General features: G+C 46.3%; 1 protein-coding gene across 2 annotated transcripts in view; it reads left to right on the plus strand.

Annotated features, from left to right (window-relative positions):
- Positions 1–21,204, plus strand: part of STAP1 (signal transducing adaptor family member 1) — a 153,785-nt gene that overhangs the window by 76,333 nt on the left and 56,248 nt on the right. For both annotated transcript variants that reach the window (XM_073542587.1, XM_073542591.1), the window contains exon 3: positions 13,306–13,419. In XM_073542587.1, coding sequence (XP_073398688.1) covers positions 13,306–13,419 — 114 coding nt within the window. The remainder of the gene's footprint in view (positions 1–13,305; positions 13,420–21,204) is intronic.

Genomic DNA, 21,204 nt, shown 5'->3' on the forward strand with positions numbered 1-21,204 from the left:
TGTCCCTGGATTATTACCCCTGCTTCGTTTGGCTAGGTCGGCCTGGAGAAAATTTAAACAAGTGGTTCGTTTTGTTGGCATCATAGCTGAAATGCCATTATGGAATAATACTTATTTTCCAATGTTATTAAATCACCGATTTACTCAATTCTGGGTCTCACATAACGTCTCCTCGGTCAATGATCTATACGAATACCTTTGAACAAATATAAACCAAATATAGTATCCCGAGGTCCCAATTTTTTTGCTATCTACAGCTTAGATCAGCAATTCAATCAAACTTATGCAATATAAATTCGCGTTAATAGGGATTATTAAGTCACAAGGCCCCCAGGGTCTTATTTCTGCTTTATATACACATACTGTATGTTGTCCGTGGGTACCGATTCAGTTTCACTGACAATAGGAGGGAAATGGAAATCTCATCTCTGACATTCAAGATGAGGATTGGGAAGAGATTCTTGAATCTCCAACCATGGTGTCTCCGTCGGCTAATAACAGGATGACTCAACTATATATAGTACACCAGTCTTATCTGACTCCGTTGCAATTATTTAGAATGGGGTGGTCTCAATCTTCAGAAGGCCCAAGATGTCATACAATTGATGCGGATTTTATACATATGGTGTGGGGGTGCCCAATTATCCTATCCTTCTGGAAAGAGGTCACTTCGTTGTTGACCTCCCTTATATGCACTCCTGTTCCTCTTAACCTCTTAACCCGTTGGTGTGGCTGTTTGGTGTGCTAGAGGAAGAGATTTGGGGGCACCATGTTAAAATTGTTGGATTTGGGGAACCTCTGCCATTCTTCATTGCAGATCCTCTCCATTTTCATCAGGTTGGATGGTGAAAGTTGGTGGACATCCATTTTCAGGTCTCTCCAGAGATGCTCAATTGGGTTTAGGTCAGGACTCTGGCTGGGCCAGTCAAGAATGGTCACAGAGTTGTTCTGAAGCCACTCCTTAGTTATTTGAGCTGTGTGCTTAGGGTCATTGTCTTGTTGTAAGGTGAACCTTCGGCCAAGTCTGAGGTCTAGAGCACTCTGGATGAGGTTTCCAGAGTGCTTTCATCTGTACTTGGCCACATTCATGTTTCCTTCAATTGCAACCAGTCGTCCTATCCCTGCAGCTGAAAAACACCCCATAGCATGATGCTGCCACCACCATGTTTCACTGTTGGGATTGTATTGGGCAGGTGATGAGCAGTGCCTGGTTGTCACCCGTCTTGTGTGAAGCGACCCGCAGGCCGGTAACTAAAACAACAAGATGCGGCACGTGATACTGTCCTGTGTGACAAGGCCCGCAGGCCGGTAACTAAAACAACAAGACACGGCGAAAGGGGAAACAGTTACAACGGTGGGCCCTGCTATAGGGAAAGGGGACGTGGAGACCTCCTGCACCCCCTGAGTCAGTGTCCCTAACGCTCCTAACGTTCCCTATGCCGATCAGGAACCTGTCGCCCTAGCACACCCTACACCTATCCCTTGCTAGGGAGCTGGGTGGCGCAGGCACTGGCCCCACCGCTGTACTAATACACACTAAGAAAAACACAAACAGGGAAACACCACTTAGCTTTACTCTGTTGCACTTGCTCCTGGCAGCAGAGTCCACCACCAGAATGCAGCTCTAATAATGAAACGCTGCCACCAAGATCTGTCAGAGCTACAAGGAAATCCCCTATGACTCCTTCCACACCAGAGCTAAGACAGTGCTGCAAGGAACGCTCTAAAGCTCCTTCCTCCACCAAGGATGGTTGAAATGAACACTATCACCAACACTGATTGCAACACCTGTGACTCTTTTATTGCAGAGCAATCACACCTGCATTATAATCATGTGCAATTTACTAAAGAAACCAGAGTGCAATGACGCTCACCACCACCGGGGGCAAACTTAGAACAAACAACACCACAGTGCAATAATCCTAATGGCCACCGGGGGTAAAAAACAAACTTAAGCACAGCTTAAGAAAAAAAAGGTTACCTGTGCTTTTTATCAGTCCTGATCCAGCATGGATCATGACACTGGTTTTCTCCACACATACCGCTTAGAATTATCACCAAAAAGTTCTATCCTCGTCTCATCAGACCAGAGAATCTTATTTCTCATCGCCTGTGAGTCCTTCATGTGTTTCTTAGCAATCTCTATGCGGGCTTTCATGTCTGGTACTGAGCTTCCGTCAGGCCACTCTACCAAAAAAGCCTGACTGGTGGAGGGCTGCAATGATAGTTGACTTTGTGGAACTTTCTCCCATCTCCCTACTGTATCTGTGGTGCTCAGCCACAGTGATCTTGGGGTTCTTCTTTACCTCACTCGCAAAGGCTCTTCTCCCACGATTGTTCAGTTTGGCTGGGCGGCCAGGTCTAGGAAGACTTCTGGTGGTCCCAAACTTCTTCCATTTAAGGATTATGGAGGCCAATGTACTCTTAGGAACCTTGCGTACTGCAGAAATTCTTTTGTAACCTTGGTTAGATGTGTGCCTTGCCACAATTCTGTCTCTGAGCGCCTTGACTAGTTCCTTTGACCTCATGATTCTAATTTGGTCTGACATGCACTGTGAGCTGTGAGGTCTTATACAGACAAGTGTGTGCCTTTACAAATCAAGTCCTATCAGTTTAAACACAGCTGGACTCTAACAAAGGAGTAGAATCATCTTAAGGAGGATCACAAGGAAATGGACAGAATGTGACTTAAATATGTGTGTCTGAGCAAAGTGTCTGAATACTTTTGACCATGTGATATTTCAGTTTATCTTTTTTATTAAATTTGCAAAAATTTCTACATTTCTGTTTTTTTTTCAGTCAAGATGGGATGCAGTGTGTACATTAATGAGAAAAAAAAGTGAACTTTTTTGAATTTACCAAATGGCTACAATGAAACAAAGAGTGAAAAATTTAAAGGGGTCTGAATACTTTCCATACCCACTGTATAAGTGACAGGACACATTAATAACTGGTAGCACACATCACTAAGTGGTAGGACACATCAATAAGTGATAGGACACATTAGTTAGTAGTAGGACACATCAATAATTGACAAGACACATCAATAGGCGACAGGACACATCAATAACTGATAGGACACATCAATAACTGACAGGACACATCAATAAGTGACAGGACACATCAATAAGTGACAGGACATATCTAAGGGTTGGAAGGACACAGCAATAAGTGATAGGACACATCTATAAGTGGTAGTGCACAACAATAAGTGACAGGACACATCTATAAGGCTGGTTTCACACTTGCATTGGGCAGAGCTGCGGAGGGCTGCGTACTTCCTCTGTTAAGCCCCACCCACTCCCAAACATCTTCCAATCAGCTCCGCCTACGTCTGCCTGCGTCCTGCATTCCTACCTTTAATATTGGGTACGCAGGCTATGCAGATGTACTGTATGCGGATGCCTCCGCTTGCATCATTTTGCAACATGTTGCGTTCGACGCAGTTCAGCGCAGCGTCAAAATGACGCAACTGGAGGTATCCACGTACATCAGCATGGCCTGCGTAACCAATGTTAAAGATAGGTACACATGTGACAGGACAAGTGACAGGACACATCTATAAGTGATAGGACACATCAGTTAGTGACAGGACACATATATAAGTGATAGGACACATCAGTTAGTGGTAGGACACATCTGTAAGTGACAGGACACATCAAGAAGTGGTAGTGCACATTAATAAGTTGCAGTACCCATGTAAAAGTGGTAGGGCACATCAATAAGTGATAGGACACATCTACAGTGCCTTGCAAAAGTATTCGGCCCCCTGGAACTTTTCAACCTTTTCCCACATATCATGCTTCAAACATAAAGATACCACATGTATCTTTCATTCAACTTCACAATTGTGTCCCACTTGTTGTTGATTCTTCACCAAAAATTTACATTTGGTATCTTTATGTTTGAAGCATGATATGTGGGAAAAGGTTGAAAAGTTCCAGGGGGCCGAATACTTTCGCAAGGCACTGTATAAATGACAGGACACATCTATAAGTTGCAGGATACATGAATAAGTGGTAGGACACATCAATAAGTGATATTGTGGTAATGGCAGGTACGCAGGATGCAGTGATGAGACGCGAGACGGATTAAACTTTAGGTAGTAACTTTTATAGATAGATGCCGGTAGGGCTATCCTAAGCAACGAAACAAGTTAACAGCAATTGTCCTCGCAGGGACCAGATACAAGAAAATACTAATTATGAGAACACGACTACTCCGACAAAGGCCGGTCACTATAGGGCCACGGTATGGCCGACTACGGGTCCTTAGTATTTATGGCCCAGCCGCCGAGGATCTGGTGTAGTCTTCGGGCGTTCCGACGCCCAGACAAAGCAGGGGCACAACAGACCCTAGAAGAGTTCTTTGGCGGAATGTCCCCCCAGCGGAGGCAGCGGGATACCGCCTGGGAGTGGGAGAGTGGAGGCCGCAGCCCCCGGACAGGGGCAAGCAGCAGGTGCTGAGTGGCGGTGCTGAGTGGCGGTTGGTAGGCCTCCGGCACAGGCGGCAGCTGCACTAGGGGACCCGCGGTGGGCGACGGCCCAGCCCCTACCACGGACTGGAAAGGGGGTGGCGGCTGCGGGCGGCAATGGACACGCCGCAGCCACAGACAGGAGTGGAACGGCAATGGCCGCGGATGGCTGCGGGCAGGTCGCAGCCGCGGGCTGGAGCGAGGCGGCGACGGCCGCGAGTGGCTGCGGGCAGGCCACAGCCACGAACGAGCGAGGCGGCTACGGCCGCGGGTGGCTGCGGGCAGGCCGCAGCCGCAGGCTGTAGCGAAGCGGCAATGGCCGCGGGCGGCTGAGAAGCGGCGATCTTCTGTCGGTTGGCTCGGCGCCGTCTCCCTGCGGTCCACCGAGAGTCTCCCTTCTGTCCCTGTCCTCAGGTTACTGCAGGAGGCTCTGGCTCCCTGGCCCCCCATGGTCTCCTGCTCCTTCTCTCCCGTTCTGCTGACTCACTCTGACTGGCGTCCTCCGCCCCTTTTATATAGGCTCCTCCCCCAACTATCCTGGAAGTCTCAGCGGTCCGTCCCCTAACTCTGCTCCCCGGAAACAGACCCCCTAGGAACCTAGATGACGGTCCCATTGGTTCCGACCCGGACACTCGGTGGGGGCCCCTCCTCCTACAATAGGACACATCTGTAAGTGGTAGAATACGTGAATTAGTGGTTGATTGGAAGAACTAGTTGAACATGTTGACAATCGCTGGAACTGGAACACATATGTAAATAGTAGAGAACATCAGCTGGAAAAAAACATGAATAATTGTGAGGAAACAGCAATAACTCTATGAACACATTGAAAACTAGTACAGTAGGACATATTACAAATTATGAAGTATATCGATAAGTTGTGAAGCACATCTATACCTGGTGGGACACATCATTAATGGTAAAGCATTTCAAATTGTTGTGCGCATGAGTAACTGGTAGATCACATTCATGGTGTTTAGAGCACATCAATATATTTCAAACAGATATGTTACTAGAATTTACTATGCAAGTTGTTTAAATAAGTAAATAGACCTCTTAGACATGATCAGTCTGGTAAATTTACTTTAAAAATCCATGTCAGTATTGTTCTATAATCATGAACATTTCATGAGTCCAGCTATAGAATCAAAAAGCTCATCAGCAGCTTTTACTGAGCAGTATGAGATTTCAGCAACAGGGAGGAGGGACACTGAGGAACTGTTAATCTGGGTTGGCAGATGATTAAGAAGGAGTGTACAACCATTCTTCAATAGATTATTACAATAAATTCACCATCTTTTTTCCAGTATAAGAGTTTTATTGAATACGGTTTCTATTTTTAAATCTTGTGGCAGATCAGCCCAGTGTAAGTCTATGGGAAAACTGAGCATTTTTGCCGCGACCCCTCCCGGGGTCCTTTTAGGGTCTAAAATGTCTGAAATTGATGGAAACAGTGCTCAAATGACATGGAAATATCATGGGAAATACCCCTGGAAGCATTGCTGACTCCCAGGTCACAGCTGTGAACAATGTTGTCAGAGACTTACGCCACCTTTAGAGACGTATAATAAAACATACAAAAACGAAACCAAAATGGATTTTCCTGGGAAATATGTTAAGGAACATCCTTTCCAGGGTAATGATTTGTATGTAAGGCAAAATAAATAACCCAAAACAAAAATGTTCCTCCACCACTTGGGCAATGTTCACACCTAGCGTTTTTGATGCGTTTTTCAACTTTACCGTTGCTTTCAACCAAGACAAATGTATTCACTGGGAAATGTCATTTTAACACCTTATTTGGCTATGTGGTGTGTGACACATCATCTGACACATCCTGTTTAATTTATGAAAGAGGGACTCTGAAAGTCACAAAGGCTATTTTTATAGGGCCAGCAGTCGAACCTCACTTTTCTTAGATAGCCATCAACTGGCTATGCTTTCTTGTTCCCATTATTAAACAGTGGGTCCTTTATACTGTTATTGGGTATGCAGTGAGTGGCAGGGCTGCCCAAAATTTAAACGCACCCCAACAACCCATTGAACAGACCATATGCATGACCACATGCAACCAAAGTTCCCAGTATTCATTTGGTCCTCTCATACTGTTTGCTTATGCATTGAATGCAAGGTCTGCCCTGCACCAAAGTTACACACACCCCAATAAGCCTTTGAACCCACATACTGGATGACCACATTATAACCAAGTTCACATTATTCATTTGGTACTCCCATACTGTTTGTCTTTGCATTGAATGCAAGGCCTGCCCTGCGCCAAAGTTACACGCACCCCAATAAGCCTTTGAACCCACGTACTGGATGGCCACATGAAAACCAAGTTCACATTATTCATTTGGTACTCCCATACAGTTTGCTTATACATTGAATGCAATGCCTGCCCTGCACCAAAGTTACACGCACCCCAATAAGCCTTTGAACCCGCGTACTGGATGACCACATTATAACCAAGTTCACATTATTCATTTGGTACTCCCATACTGTTTGTCTTTGCATTGAATGCAAGGCCTGCCATGCGCCAAAGTTACACGCACACCAATAAGCCTTTGAACCCACGTATTGGATGGCCACATGAAAACCAAGTTCACATTATTCATTTGGTACTCCCATACTGTCTGCTTATGCATTGAATGCAGGCCTGCCCTGCACTTAAGTTACACACTCCCCAATAAGCCTTTGAACACACGTACTGGATGGTCACATGAACCCAAAGTTCCCATTATTATGATTTTTTAAGTCACCTAAAGTTTGCCCATGAAGTGAATACAAGGCCTGCCCAAAATTTGCACACACTCCAATCCCCCAAGGAAGAAATGTCGAGGTTGGCCACAGAAAAATGTTTTTTTCCAGTTTAAAGGAGCGGGTCTCCTATACTTGTAATGTTCATACACTAAGTGTATGGGCTGACAAACATTTCCCCCTGGGGGGTACACATCAACCTACTGTGTAAATATTTTTTTTTATGGCCATCATAAACACCCTTGCAAAAAACTATAGTGGCTTTGGCATCACGGAACACATTCACCTTGGTGATCTAGTGGTGGTGTTGGAAGAGACGTGGAGGATGGCCTACTAAAAATCTTTTCCCAATTTAAAGGAGCTGGTCACTAAGTGTATGGGCTGACAAACATTTCCCCCTTGGGGGTACACATCAACATACTGTGTAAACATTTTTTTAAAGGACACCAAAAACACCCGTTTACACAATAAGTTGGCTGTTGCATCACGGACCATGGTCACCATGGTGATTTAGTAGAGGTGGATGATGAGGATTAGGAGGAGAATAACACCAAATAGCCAAAATCAGGAAGCGTATACCCATGTGTGGGTGTGACGATGTGCATGGGAATACACCTCCCAAAAAAGACACTGCATTGGAGGTTATGTTTCGTTTTTATCATTCGGTTGTGTAGAGAAGTGTGACCCAATCCAACCCTTGTTCATTTTTATAAGAGTCAGCCTGTCAGCATTTTCAGTTGTGCTTATCAGTTATAATTCCACCAGTGGCACTAAAAACACGCTCTGACAAAATGCCAGCGGCAGAGCAGGCAAGGACCTCCAAGGTGCCACGTGTTCAGCTTGGATACCCAATAATTAAAAGGCACAGAGGAATCACGGAGGACGTTGGTACGGTCAGCAAGGTACTCCCTCAGCATCTTCCCAAACTTTGCACTCCTTGTGAGAGTATCCCGCGCCTCTGGATCAGGGTGACGGGAGGGTCTGAGAAAGCTCTCCCAGAACTTTGCCAGTGTTCCCCTGCCTCTGCTGTGTTTGAGATGTGTCTCTCACCTGTACTCCTTGGTTGACCACCGAACTGTGACCTCTGCCGCATGCATTTTCAGATGAGATTTTTTTTAATAATTCCGCAACAATGGCCTTTTGGTACTGTAATATTTTAGTACACCTATCTGTCTCTGGAAGAAGAGATTGACAGCTTTCCTTGTAGCATGTGTCTAGAAGTGTCATCAACCAGTAACAAGTGTCACTGAAAATTTTGATAATGCGAGGGTCACGGGAAAAGCAGCGCAACATAAAGTGAGCCATGCGTGCCAGACTGCTAACAAGCAAGACTTCCGTGTCCTCACCAACAGGATGACTGACCATGCTGTCCTCCTCCTCCTTCCTGTCATCAGGCCATCCACGCTGAACAGAAGAAGCTCCTGTTCTTTCTCCTCCTCCTCTTCCTCATTGTCAACCAATTCATGATGGGATGACATGAGGATGGGCTGTGTGTAATCACCCTGCATGGTTCCTTGCTCCATCTCATCGTGCTCTGCCTGCAATGCATCCTCTTTCAATGTGAGCAGAGAGCTTTTCAGAATGCAGAGAAGCGGGATGGTGATGCTAATTATGGTGTCATTGCCTCTCACCATCTTGGTGGCGTGCTCAAAGTTTTGTAGGATGGTGCATATGTCTGACACCCATGTCCACTCCTGAGGTCTTATGTGTGGAGTCTGAACTGAATACCAATGGCCTTGTTGATGCTGGTAGTCAACAACTGTCCTCTTCTGCTCACAAATTCTTTCCAACACATGCAGTGTAGAGTTCCAACGCGTGGGGACATCACCCACCAGTCGTTGAGCAGGAAGCTGCAAACGCTGATGAAGCATCGCAAGGGCGGCTGAAGCTGTAGCTGACTTTCTAAAATGGGCACAGAGGCATCGTACTTTCACAAGCAGATCCGGCAGCTCCAGGTAGGTTTTGTGAAACCGCTGAACCACGAGGTTAAGCACATGGGCCAGGCATGGTACGTGTGTGAGCTCGCCTAGCCTCAGAGCCGCCACCAGATTCCGGCCATTGTCACACACAACCATGCCTGGCTGTAGGTTCAGCGGAGTCAGCCACAAATCTTCCTGCTCTTTCAGAGCTGTCCACAACTGTTCAGCATTGTGCGGTTTGTCACCTAAGCATAATAGTTTCAGCACAGCCTGTTGCCACTTGGCTGAGGCTGTGCTGCAATGCTTCCAGCTTGTGACTGATGTGACATCCCTCACTCCCTCAAGATGGCTGGACCATCATTGTAAATACACCATTCTAAATACACACCTGTACTTTGTATCTTCCCCACCTCATTGTAGATTGTAAGCTCTCACGAGCAGGGTCGTCTTATTTTGCTTTAATTATTATATTGTTAACGTTGTTACTTATGACTTATGTTTTGAAACTGTTAAACTGTAAAGCACTGCGGAATATGTTGGCGCTATATAAATAAAGATTATTATTATTATGTGCTCAGTTCGGAGATGGAGAGAGGAGATGCAGGAGCTGTAGACTGTGGGGGCAACCTTGATTGACGTAGGGTCCGCAAGCGTCGGGAGGATGTGTTCCATCCCAAGTTCCGACTGGGTAACCACTTCCACTATGTTAACCCAGTGTGCTGTCAGTAAGATGTACCATCCCTGCCCACAAGCAATTGTCCACGTGTCCGTGGTTAGGTGAACTTTCCAAGTAACAGCATTGTTGAGGGCATGGGTAATGTTGTGGGATACGTGTTTGCATAATGCCGGGACGGCACACTGGGAGAAATAGTGGCGGCTGGGGACCGAGTGCCTTGGGACAACCACCGCCATCAGGTTGCAGAAAGATTCCCTCTCCATGAGCCTAAAAGGCAACCTTTCGAGCGCTAGCAGATGAGAAATGTGTGAATTTAGTACTGTGGCCTGTGGGGCATTGGCTGCGTATTTCCGCTTGCGTTCCAATGACTGGGGTATAGACAACTGAAGACCGCAATGACAGGTGCAGGGCAGGAGACATCTTGGCATGCACCGTGGACAGGGGATTGCCTTGCACACACAACAGTGGAAGAAGCAGTTGTGTCACCCGCAGACACTGTTCCTGGATCCTGGGGTTTGGCCCACAAAGTCGGGTACTTTGCTGCCATGTGCCTGATCATGCTGGTGGTAGTCAGGCTGGTAGTTTTGCTACCCTTGCTAATGCGGGCATGGCAGGTGGTGCCAACGGCCTGTTTGGCATTATCGGCAGAGTTTTTAAAAAACAACCAGACTCAGGAAGACCTAACAGTACTGCCAACTTCTGTTGTGTTAGTGTTACAAGGAACAGTTGGCCGCCTTCTGTCTGCAGCCACCACACTGCTTCTTCCTGCCTGTTGGGGTGCTGTCCTCGCTCTGCAGGTCCTCCTGACAGGATGGGTCAGTTACAATATCATTCCACTTCCGCACCCTGGTCCTCCTCCTGACTTTCTGGCAATTGCGTCTCATCTTCGTCCACCTCTTGTGACACGTTCCCCCTGTTGCCTTCTTGTGACCGTGGCTGCTCAAATATTTGGGCATCGCTACATGCGATCTCATCTTGCACCGCTTCAAGTGGACCAGGCGAGAGGCCCGAATCTTTAAATGGAAAAGTGAACAGCTCTTTGGAGTGTCCAAGTGTAGGATCAGTTGTCTCCGGGCACTCGGCTTGGCGGGAGGAAGGAGGATCAGTGTGATGATCCAGACTCACAGCTACTCAGACTTGACAGTGTAGAAGACAGGGTGCTGGTGGTGGTGGTGGCAAAGTGACTGTAAGCATTATCCGCTATCCAACCAACAACCTTTTGACACTGCTTTGGGCTCAATTGTGGTGTTCTGTGGTCCCCTAGTATTTCAGACAGGAAGGTCCGGCGAGAAGATATGGGTGTTTGTTGTGGCACAATTTCAGCTTGCCTACGGCCTCAGCCTCTACCTGCACCATCAACATCACGTGCACTTCCCCGTCCCTTGCCACACGCCTTGCCCATTATAAATAATAATATTTCCATGTTTACTACAAATGGCTGAATTTGGAGCGAACTTATATGTGATCCGTGAGCGGGAAAATCACAGTTTAAAATATCTGGACTGTAGGCAACAATTTTTTTTTTAGCAAACTGGTGTTAAAAAGTAGGGTAAGACATAGCAAAAACAGTTGAATGGATGCCTGAAATGCCAAAATTTGTAGCCCACAGATAGATGAGGCATCTGACTGAGATACCACATTGTTCAATATGTGACCTGTATTTTTTTTTTATGCAAAATAGTGTATAGAACTAGTGTAACAGACATTCAAAACAGTTGAATGGAGGTCACAAATGCCACAATTTGTAGCCCACAGATAGATGAGACTTCTGACGAAGATACCACATTGTTCAATATGTGGCCTGTATTTTTTGGTTTTTAACGCAAAATAGTGTATAAAATTAGGGTAACAGACAGCAAAAAATGTTGAATGGAGGTCTCAAATGCCACAATTTGTAGGCCACAGATAGATGACAGGTCTGACGGAGATAACACACTGTTCAATATGTGGCCTTTATTTTTTTTAATGCAAAATAGTGGCTTGTATTTTTTGTTTGTTATCGCAAAATATATTTTTGTTTTTTTAACTAAATAGTGTATAGAACTAGGGTAACAGACCGCCAATACAGTTGATTGGAGGTCTCAAATGCCATAATTTGTAGCCCACAGATAGATGTGGTGTCTGACAGAGATACCACATTGTAAAATATCTGGCCTGTATTTTTTGATTTTTCCTGCAAAATAGTGTCTAAAACTAGGGTAACACACAGCAAAAGCAGTTAAATGGAGGCCTGAAATGCCACAATTTCTAACCCACAGATAGTTGAGGCGTCTGACGGAGATAGCCCACTTTCAAATATCTGGCCTGTATTTTTTTTCCCCAGTTAAATTGTGTCAATAAGTAGGCTATGACACAACAAAAAAAAATCTATGGAGGCCTGAAATGGCACAAATTTGAGTGCAATGATATATGATCTGTGTATCGGACAAAACCCGTGTAAAATATCTGCCCTGTAGTTAAATATTTTTTTGACAGCTAAATATTTTTTGGGCAGCAAAATGGGGTTAAAAAATTATATAAGACACTCCCAAAATTTTTTACAGTACCACAAAAATGGCAGAATTTTCTGCGCACTCAGACGTGATGGCTGGGACAGGCAAACCCATTTAAAATAGCTGGATTATCACACTGTACTTTGAAAAGGATCTGGTTGTATTCAGCAGTGTCAACAAGCAAATAGAGAAAAAAAGGGGGGCTATACATTGCTTTCGAATAATCAGGATTAAGATGCAAAAAAAAATATTCCTGGCCATTGATACCTGGTGCTATGTACATACGGTCAATATATGTAATAGGCAGAAGCAGACAGTAATGGAATGGACCCTCTTGATGTATGCAAAGAAGTATGCCACATACAATGCCTGCCTGCTACTGATATCTATATACCCACAGACACTCCCTGCGTACCTAGCACTGCAATATATATACCCCATAATTAGTCCTTAGAAGGAATGTTGATTAAGCTGGATTTGTGTATTCTATTATGGTATACCCACACTTATAAACCCCCAAATCTGATCCTATCTTGCCAGCAAGTCTCCCTACACTGTCTGATTCCGGAGGTGACTGTGATGAGCCAGGCGGCGGCAGGTCTCATATAGACCTATTGACGCTGTTCGGCCAGCCAATCACTGTAATACCACAACCAAGATGGCTGCGGCATTACAGTGCGTGGCAGGCAATCCCTGCATGTTGATTGGCGCTCTAAAGAGCGCCAAACTTGCAGGACGGGGACCCGAACTCCCGCCAAGCAAACACGGAAATGCTCGGCGCTCGCCGAGTACCGCGAGTACAGCGATGCTCAGGCGAGTAACAAGCATTACTGAGTATGCTCGCTCATCACTACTAATTACCTTTGGCTGTGGTCTACCCATACATGTAGCGGGTTCATATGTTTTGTTATTTCAACTATTGGTAAGATTAAGAGCTGTGGGTTTTATATATGTAACTTACCTAACTGTATTGCTTATCCTAAACAGTTTACTGACAGCATAGATCTGAAGCATTTGTCATCGGTGACTGACAAATATCCCAGCCAGACACAATGGACAGAAGTTATACTGCAGTTTCCGACTGAGGAAGTGTACATAAAGGTACGTTATGTAACAGCAGTGTTCTGTATTTGGCAAATAAATACAAGTATGTTTCCTGATTCATCTAAAGAATAAGCCTTCTATTGCTCCGTAGCGTCACAGTACAATGACATTATTCTTCTTTTATAAAGTCCTGTGTTATGTAACATTTATACTATAGTCATACCTACAGAATGTAACTAGCAGCAATAGCTGAGTCAACAAGATATTTATTTTTTTGCGAATAAACAGACCTTCCAGTGTTTCACAATGTAGAGAATGTAGATTATATGATCTTCTACATCATGCCCCAGTATAGAATTTGATGGCGATGCATATAAAACACCCAGGGCCGGCCCGAGAGATTACGGCGCCCTAGGCGAAACTATTTTGTTGCGCCCCTACCATTCTTGGTAGCAGATGAAAACTTGGGATATAAATTTAGGAGCAAAATAAACCACAACAACAATGATTAATTAACTCTCTCCTAACTCTTTAATTTTCTGAGAAGTTGTATAGGACAAATATATACAAAGTAATCAATAACACAAAACAAAAACGACCATAGGTAATTAAAATTTTTGTTTCCTTGCCTTTTTTTTTGAAAAGGATGACACTAAGTCACCGAGATTAATTTGTTTAGCAACTTCAGATTCTATCGAAATTGTTGCCAACCCAACCAACCTCTTTTGGGTCATATTTGCCCTTAAATATGTACACTTTTGTTTCCATCCCTAAAACTTTTTGCCTTTTGAAAAGATTTTTTATAATTTTTTCTATTTTTTCTCTGGCGCCCCCTTTGGGTCGGCGCCCTAGGCAGCCGCCTAGTTCGCCTATACGTTCGGGCCGGCCCTGAAAACACCTACAGTATATTAGGTGTTAGGGTAGGAATGGTCTCCGTGTGCTGTAATCCTATTCTGCCTCTTAAGCTTACCAATACTTTTACAGTAAGTAAGTAGAAAAGCATGGTCATCCTGCCCTTAACTTCCATGACGAGTTTATACTGCTTCAGATTCACATAAAAGACTATTATGTCGTAATATTATCATGATCTATAAGTTGTCATTCATTTCTTTTCTCATCAGCACTCTATGAGCACTATAGGTACTGGTACATATTTTTTGTCATGTTCCTTCATACATTGCGCCCACCTTTATCCAATGGATGGCCTGCCATATATGGAAAACCCACTTGTCTGTTTTAGCTGTATGTCTTAGACAGATGGAAGGACAGGAGCAGTGATGCAAAAATTAGAGATGAGCAATTCGATTGTCACTGCCCTGGTCTAACATCTAGTCCAAACCTATGTGGTCGCCAACCTTCACTTCCAGCTTCCCGTTCTTCATTTCTTCGCTCCCTGGCATCCTTGGCCTGGCATTTTTAGCGCCTTTTGAGCTTACTAGACCCCCTGACATCATGATTGAGATCTAGTCATTAGGTCTCGCAAGATGAAATGACATGCATTGTGCCTTAATGTCATGGGTCACAGGGCCTAGTATGTGCCAGGGTGCCCAGAATGTGAGGCAAGGCCAGGAATTCAACAGCATCAGAGAGGACACCAGACCAGGCCTGCATAAATAGAATTGCTCATCTATAACAAAGGCCCATCCTGATTTTCTGTAATCCAGTGGATAATACAATGGCAGCAGTATAGCAATAGAAAATGCTGGCAATGTAATTATGGGTCGCCCTCCCAGGGCTGTGGGGTACTTGGTACCGGGCCGGTGTCAGTGGGATGTGTCACAGCAGCGGTGTCCCGGTCCATGGCCCTGTGCGCCCAAATCACTGGTGGTTTGTAGTTAATGGAATGGAATAGTTCGTGACGCCACCTGTGGTGCTCGGCAAGGGAGATGTTAAGCCGACGCTGCAGACAGATCCCCTGGGACTGATGGTAGGGTGCAGCAAAGATGTAATAGCTCCCCACAGGTGAAGCTATAGTCCCAGGGCAGTGTAGAGGTGGATGGCACAGGGATGTAGCAGTGCCGTAAGGGTAGGAAGAAGACAAGACACAGCGGGGTGCAATTTCTGTACCTTTACTTGATAACTGCAGTCCAGGGTCCTGATTACAGATGGTAATGGAGCAGGCTAGCCAGGAAGCAACTCAGGGATTCTCTCTCAGCAGACGGGCTGTGCAGTCTCCTTCCTAACGCTGGTTTGAATGAAGCACTCCAGTACTAAGTTACTCTGAAGTTCCTCCTGTCAGATGTTCCCAAGAACCTTACTTGCACAGCAGACAGCTGTAGCCTCTCTCGGGGACTCTTCTCTTTCTCTCAGTCCTGGTTCTCTAACCAAGCTGCTGTTGTGCCTCAAGTCTTAGATGGGAGTAGGGCATTTACAGCCTCCTACTCCTCTGGTATCTGCTGTAGGACCGTTAGTATCCGTACAGCCGTGGAGATCAGGCTCCAGTTCATGCGCTCTCAAGCTGAGGGAGCTCGCCTTCCGCAGCTCAACCTCCAGCTTCTCTCTAAACATCTGCACACTTCACCCTCCGCAGACTAACTGACCACTCCTTCCTCTTGGCCCTCAGAGGGCACGCCTCCCCTTAATCCTGGTTCAGAGTTCCCCCTGCTGGCCTGGAGTGGAACTGTGCTGCATGTATGGATTGACTGCAAGAGAGACCCATCATTGCCTCCAAGCCTGACATTACCCTCCCCTGGAGAAAGGCAAAGCCACTGTGGCGACCATACTCCTGGGGGCGCCACATTCCCCCCTAGTGCAAGTCAGCACTCCTGGGCTGAACAAAAACATGAAAAATATAAACAGTGACACAATAATAATTGTACAAGATTTGTAAAAAGGAAAAATGTACAAAAACCAAGTGCTTCAAAAATGGTCCTATGATGGCAAGTCCAAGCATCAGTGTACATGGTCCATTCCTGGGCAAATGGTGAAATATTTACAAGGAAAGTTTTTGACCACACACAAGTCCTGTGGTTCAGTGTCCATAAAACAAAACTGGAAAGTTCCAAAGGAAACTCTTACAGGTTACCTGTAGGCACAAAAACTTGAAAAACAGTTACATATATACATACACAATCTCAACATTTACATCTATTTTGCTATATGCGATATCTAAGGGGTGGTATACCTTGTGTGGTGCGGGTAGACCACCTGCATAAGACTGGTGTAGTGGGCAATGTACTAGATACACTACTGGGGTTTCTATGTAACACAGGGATACTAGATTGTCTGTGAACTCTTAGACCCTCCAGGGGCACAACAGGTTCGCCACTGGCAGGACGAGGGTTCTCTGGCTCCACTGCTGGTGTGGCATCTGCTTCCTGATTCTCTTGAGTCACATCTTCCTGTGCTACCAATTGGGGAAACAGCAACACTGGCACCACTATAGCATCATTCACTTTAGTCCAATTTGCAGGGAATTCCCCAAGCACTGTGCTGACCTTCTCTTCTTCCACCATGGGCTGGATGTTATCTGGTTCTTCTTTTCTTTCTTTTAACTGGTCAGGGCATAACTTCAAATGATCTCTCGATACCGCTGCTGAGGTCTCTCCTCCATCTTTACTAACAAGGCATACCTTAGTATTATCAAAATTTGAGGGCAGAATGGTATAAGGTTCAGCTTCCCACTGATCATCCAATTTGTGCAATCTTCTCTCTCTTTTCAAGACTTGTTCTCCCGGCGACAAAGGAACGGCAGGTGCATTCTGATTGTAAAGCTTCTCCTGCTTTTGTCTTGCCTGGGCCAAACTCTTCTCCACACATTCTTGAACTCTTCTGTACTGTTGCTGCTTCTCCGTGTCCCAATCAGCATCTGGTGACGCTACTTCAGGTGTCAGGACTCCCATGTCTAAGTCAATAGGCAGCTTACCAGGTCTTGCTCTCATTAAATAGGCTGGGGTACAGTTGGTAGAGTTCACTGGAATATGGTTGTAGAGGTCTACCAGATTGGGCAGCTTCTCTGGCCACAGATTCCTCTCCTCCAAGGGCAAAGTCTTCAGGAAGTCCATCACTACCTGGTTCATATTCTCGCACATGCCATTGGTCTGTGGGTGATACGGCGTTGTCCGGATCTTCTTACAACCATACAGGTTACAGAATTCTTGGAACACTTCTGCCTCGAAAGCTGGACCTTGATCCGTAAGCACTCTTTCAGGATACCCATGTGGTCTACAGAAGTGCTGTTGGAATGCTCTGGCTGCTGTACTGGCTGTCTGATATTTGACAAGCACAACTACCAGGAATCTTGAGTAGTGGTCCACATTGGTAAGTGCATAGATGTAGCCTGACCGGCATGGAACCAGCTTCACATGGTCCAGGGCTACCAACTCAAGGGGCTGTTTGGTGATGATTGGCTGTAGCGGAGCTCTCTGGCTGTCTCGATCCTTTCTGCGCAGGTTACATTGTTCACACTCCCGGCACCACCTCTCAATGGCTTTCCTCATACCAGCCCAGTAGAACCTCTCTCGGAGCAATACTTCCAACTTCTTCCATCCGAAGTGTCCAGCTCCATTGTGGTATGCTTCCAGGACCATTGATGCCTCTCTCTTTGGGACTATCACCTGCCAAACCAGCTCAAGAGTGCGGGCATTGAGACTCCTCCGACACAGCTTCCCTTCATAAATGAACAGCCGGCCTCTCTCCTTCCACAACTGCTGAGTTTCTTCAAGAGCATCCAACTCTGGACGTGAGTCAGCTCGTGTCAGCAGCTCCTTCACCAGGCGGACTGCAGGGTCACTATCTTGCTTTTCTGCCCATTCATGATGGGAAAATGGGTTCAGCGTGACCTCCTTCAAGTCAGACCGTCGGTTCCTCACTCCTTGAGCACGTTGGGCCGCAAGTGGCCGGTGGAAGGGAGGTAGCTCTATCTCTTCAAGAGCCTCAGGGTCGTCTCCTGCATCTGGTAGGTTAGGCATTCTGGACAGCGCATCAGCATTGGCATTCTTGTGCCCTGCCCGGTACTTGTTGGTAAACTCATAGTTCGATAGCCGAGCCATCCATCGCTGCTCCAGTGCACCTAGTTTTGCAGTGTCCAAATGCGTCAACGGATTGTTGTCCGTAAAGATAGTGAACTTGGCGGAGGCTAGGTAATGTTTGAACCTTTCGGTGACAGCCCAGACTATGGCAAGGAACTCCAGCTTGAAAGAACTGTAGTTATCAGGGTTCCTTTTAGTGGGGCGCAGCTTCCTGCTGGCGTAGGAGATCACTCTTTCTTTCCCATTCTGTACCAGCGACAGTACTGCTCCTAGACCCACGTTGCTAGCATCTGTGTACAGCACAAAGGGTTTGTCATAATCTGGGTAAGCCAGGACCTCGTCACCTGTGAGAGCCATCTTCAGCCAAGTGAGGGATCTCTCCAACTCTTCAGTCCATTCAAAGGTGGAATTTTTCTGCTTGGTCTTCTTGGACTGCCCCACCAGAAGGTTTTGCATAGGGGTGGCTATTTCAGTAAAGCCCTTGATGAATCTTCGGTAGTAGCCTACAGCCCAAGGAATTGGCGTACTTCATGAAGGTTGCTGGGCTTCGGCCAGTCCCAGATGACTGTGACCTTATCAGGATCTGGTGTCACACCTTCTGCACTGACCACATGACCAAGGTACTGCACCTTGGGCTTCAGGAGGTGGCTTGGAGGGCTTCACCTTCAGGCCAAAATTGGACAAAGCTTCAAACACTTCAGCCAGGTGCTCCAGATGATCTTCATAGGTTTTGGAGAAAACAATGACATCATCCAGGTACAACAGGACCGTCTCAAAGTTCATGTGTCCCAGGCAGCCCTCCATCAGCCGTTGAAATGTTCCTGGAGCAGTGCAGAGCCCAAATGGCAAATAATTGAACTCACAGAGACCCATTGGAGTGGTAAATGCTGTTTTCTCCTTGTCTGCCTCTGCCACGGGAACCTGCCAATACCCACTGGTGAGATCCAAGGTGGAAAAGTAATTAGCAGTTTTAAGTGCAGCTAATGATTCCTCAATTCTGGGTAATGGGTAGGCATCTTTATGTGTAATACTGTTAATTTTCCTGTAATCAACACACATTCTCATGGTACCATCCTTTTTCTTTACAAACACTATCGGAGCTGCCCAGGGGCTACAACTGTCTCTGATGACCCCTGCCTCCTTCATCTCCCTCAACATACTCTTAGAACACTGGTATTGTGTTGGGGGTATAGGTCTGTACCTCTCTTTTATGGGTGGATGGTCTCCCGTGGGGATATGATGTTGAACTCCTTTTGCCTGCCCAAAATCTAGTGGGTGTTTGCTGAATACCCGATCATACTCTTGTGTCACTCTGTAAACCCCATTTTTCTGGTATGAAGGTGTAGAGTCAGTTCCCATCTGCAGTTGCTGACACCACTCATCTGGCTGCTTTACAGAGCCATTGTCCCCCACCTGATCGGATGAGACCAAGGGTTCTGCTGCCTGCAAAGAGTTGTTATTAACGGTGAGCAGCTTAGCAACTGTGGCGTTCCGAGGTATTGTGGCTTCCTCTTCCCCAAAATTCAAAAGGCGTACAGGTACTCTCCCCTTTCGTACGTCAACCACCCCTCTAGCTGTCAGGACAGTGGGCCTGCACTCGGAGTATACTGGTTCTACCAACACCTGGTAATCTCTTCCTCTAAGACCTATAGCTGCCCGACACCAAACCAACATTTCACATCTGGGGGGTATTGCAATGGGAAAAGCATCACTCACTCTGACGCTGCCAGTCTCTCCGCCAGAGAGTTCTACCTGTTGCCTTTGCATCAGGGCTCGGATCTACTTCTGCAGGACTCGCTGTTCTCCGGAACCAGCAGTCTCAGCCACCTGTTGCAACAAGACAATAACCTTGGACAGGCAGTTTTCAATTACATTTGTTCCAAGAGTCATCATGGGATTGCATTCACGTCGGTCAATATCAACAACTATTAGACCTTGAGACTTTAGCTCTACCCACCCCACTTTAACAGTAATTTCTTTGCATCCTATCTGCGGTAAAGACTGACCATTACTAGCAACTACTGCTAGTTCATCAGTGGGGCCACGGGTAAGTTCTGAATCAGCCCAATATCTCTTGTTGTACAGAATGTACGGCTTAGTGGTCACCTGGGAGCCAGTGTCCAGCAAAGCGTTCATGGGGATGCTGTCAATCACCACAGGAAGGATCCGTCTCCCTCCCACATACTTGGCTCTCCAGTTCCTTGGGCCTGGGGATCCTACTCCTGGGGGTTGGCCCTCTGCCCCAGGGGTTGCTCGTTTAAAGGACAATATCTTGCAAGATGACCGGCCTTGTAGCAGCGACGACAGATGGGACGTCCGTCCTGGTCATAGCGATCGTTGTTCCTCCCTCGAAGTGGCGGGGCTCTCCTCCTCCGGAGCCATGGGAGATCCTCTGGACTGGAAGCAAGCTGGATCTTTTCTTTGGAGGACACTTGTAGGGACTACACGGTTTTAGTAAGTGCAGCCATTCCTTTGGTCAACTCCTGGACCTGAAGACGCAGCTCCTCAGTTAGATCTTTATCCAGAGTCTGTGCATCAGACTCCACAGGGATGGAAGGAAAAGATGTTGCTTCCTGATGGTAGGTGATCGGTGGGCACCTAGGGGGCGCTGGACGGCTGTCAGTGGACTCCTGCAGTACCCGAATAGCCCTGTCCTTAAAATTAGCAAAGTCCAGATCAGGGTTTTGCAGGGTTATAATACGCAACTGTCCTCTGTGGGTACTGGAGAGGAGTCATTCAATGAACTGCTCCTTTAACAGTTTATCTTCCTCCTTCACACTGTCAGGATCAACTTGCTTAACGGCTCGCAGCGCCTCCTGCAGGTTGAGAGCATAATCCCTGATACTGTCCTGCGCCTTCTGTTTACAGCCAA

This window comes from Dendrobates tinctorius, unplaced genomic scaffold, assembly GCF_039654945.1.
Source record: "Dendrobates tinctorius isolate UK_male_01 unplaced genomic scaffold, ASM3965494v1 ptg000011l, whole genome shotgun sequence".
Classification (NCBI taxonomy): Eukaryota; Metazoa; Chordata; class Amphibia; order Anura; family Dendrobatidae; genus Dendrobates; species Dendrobates tinctorius.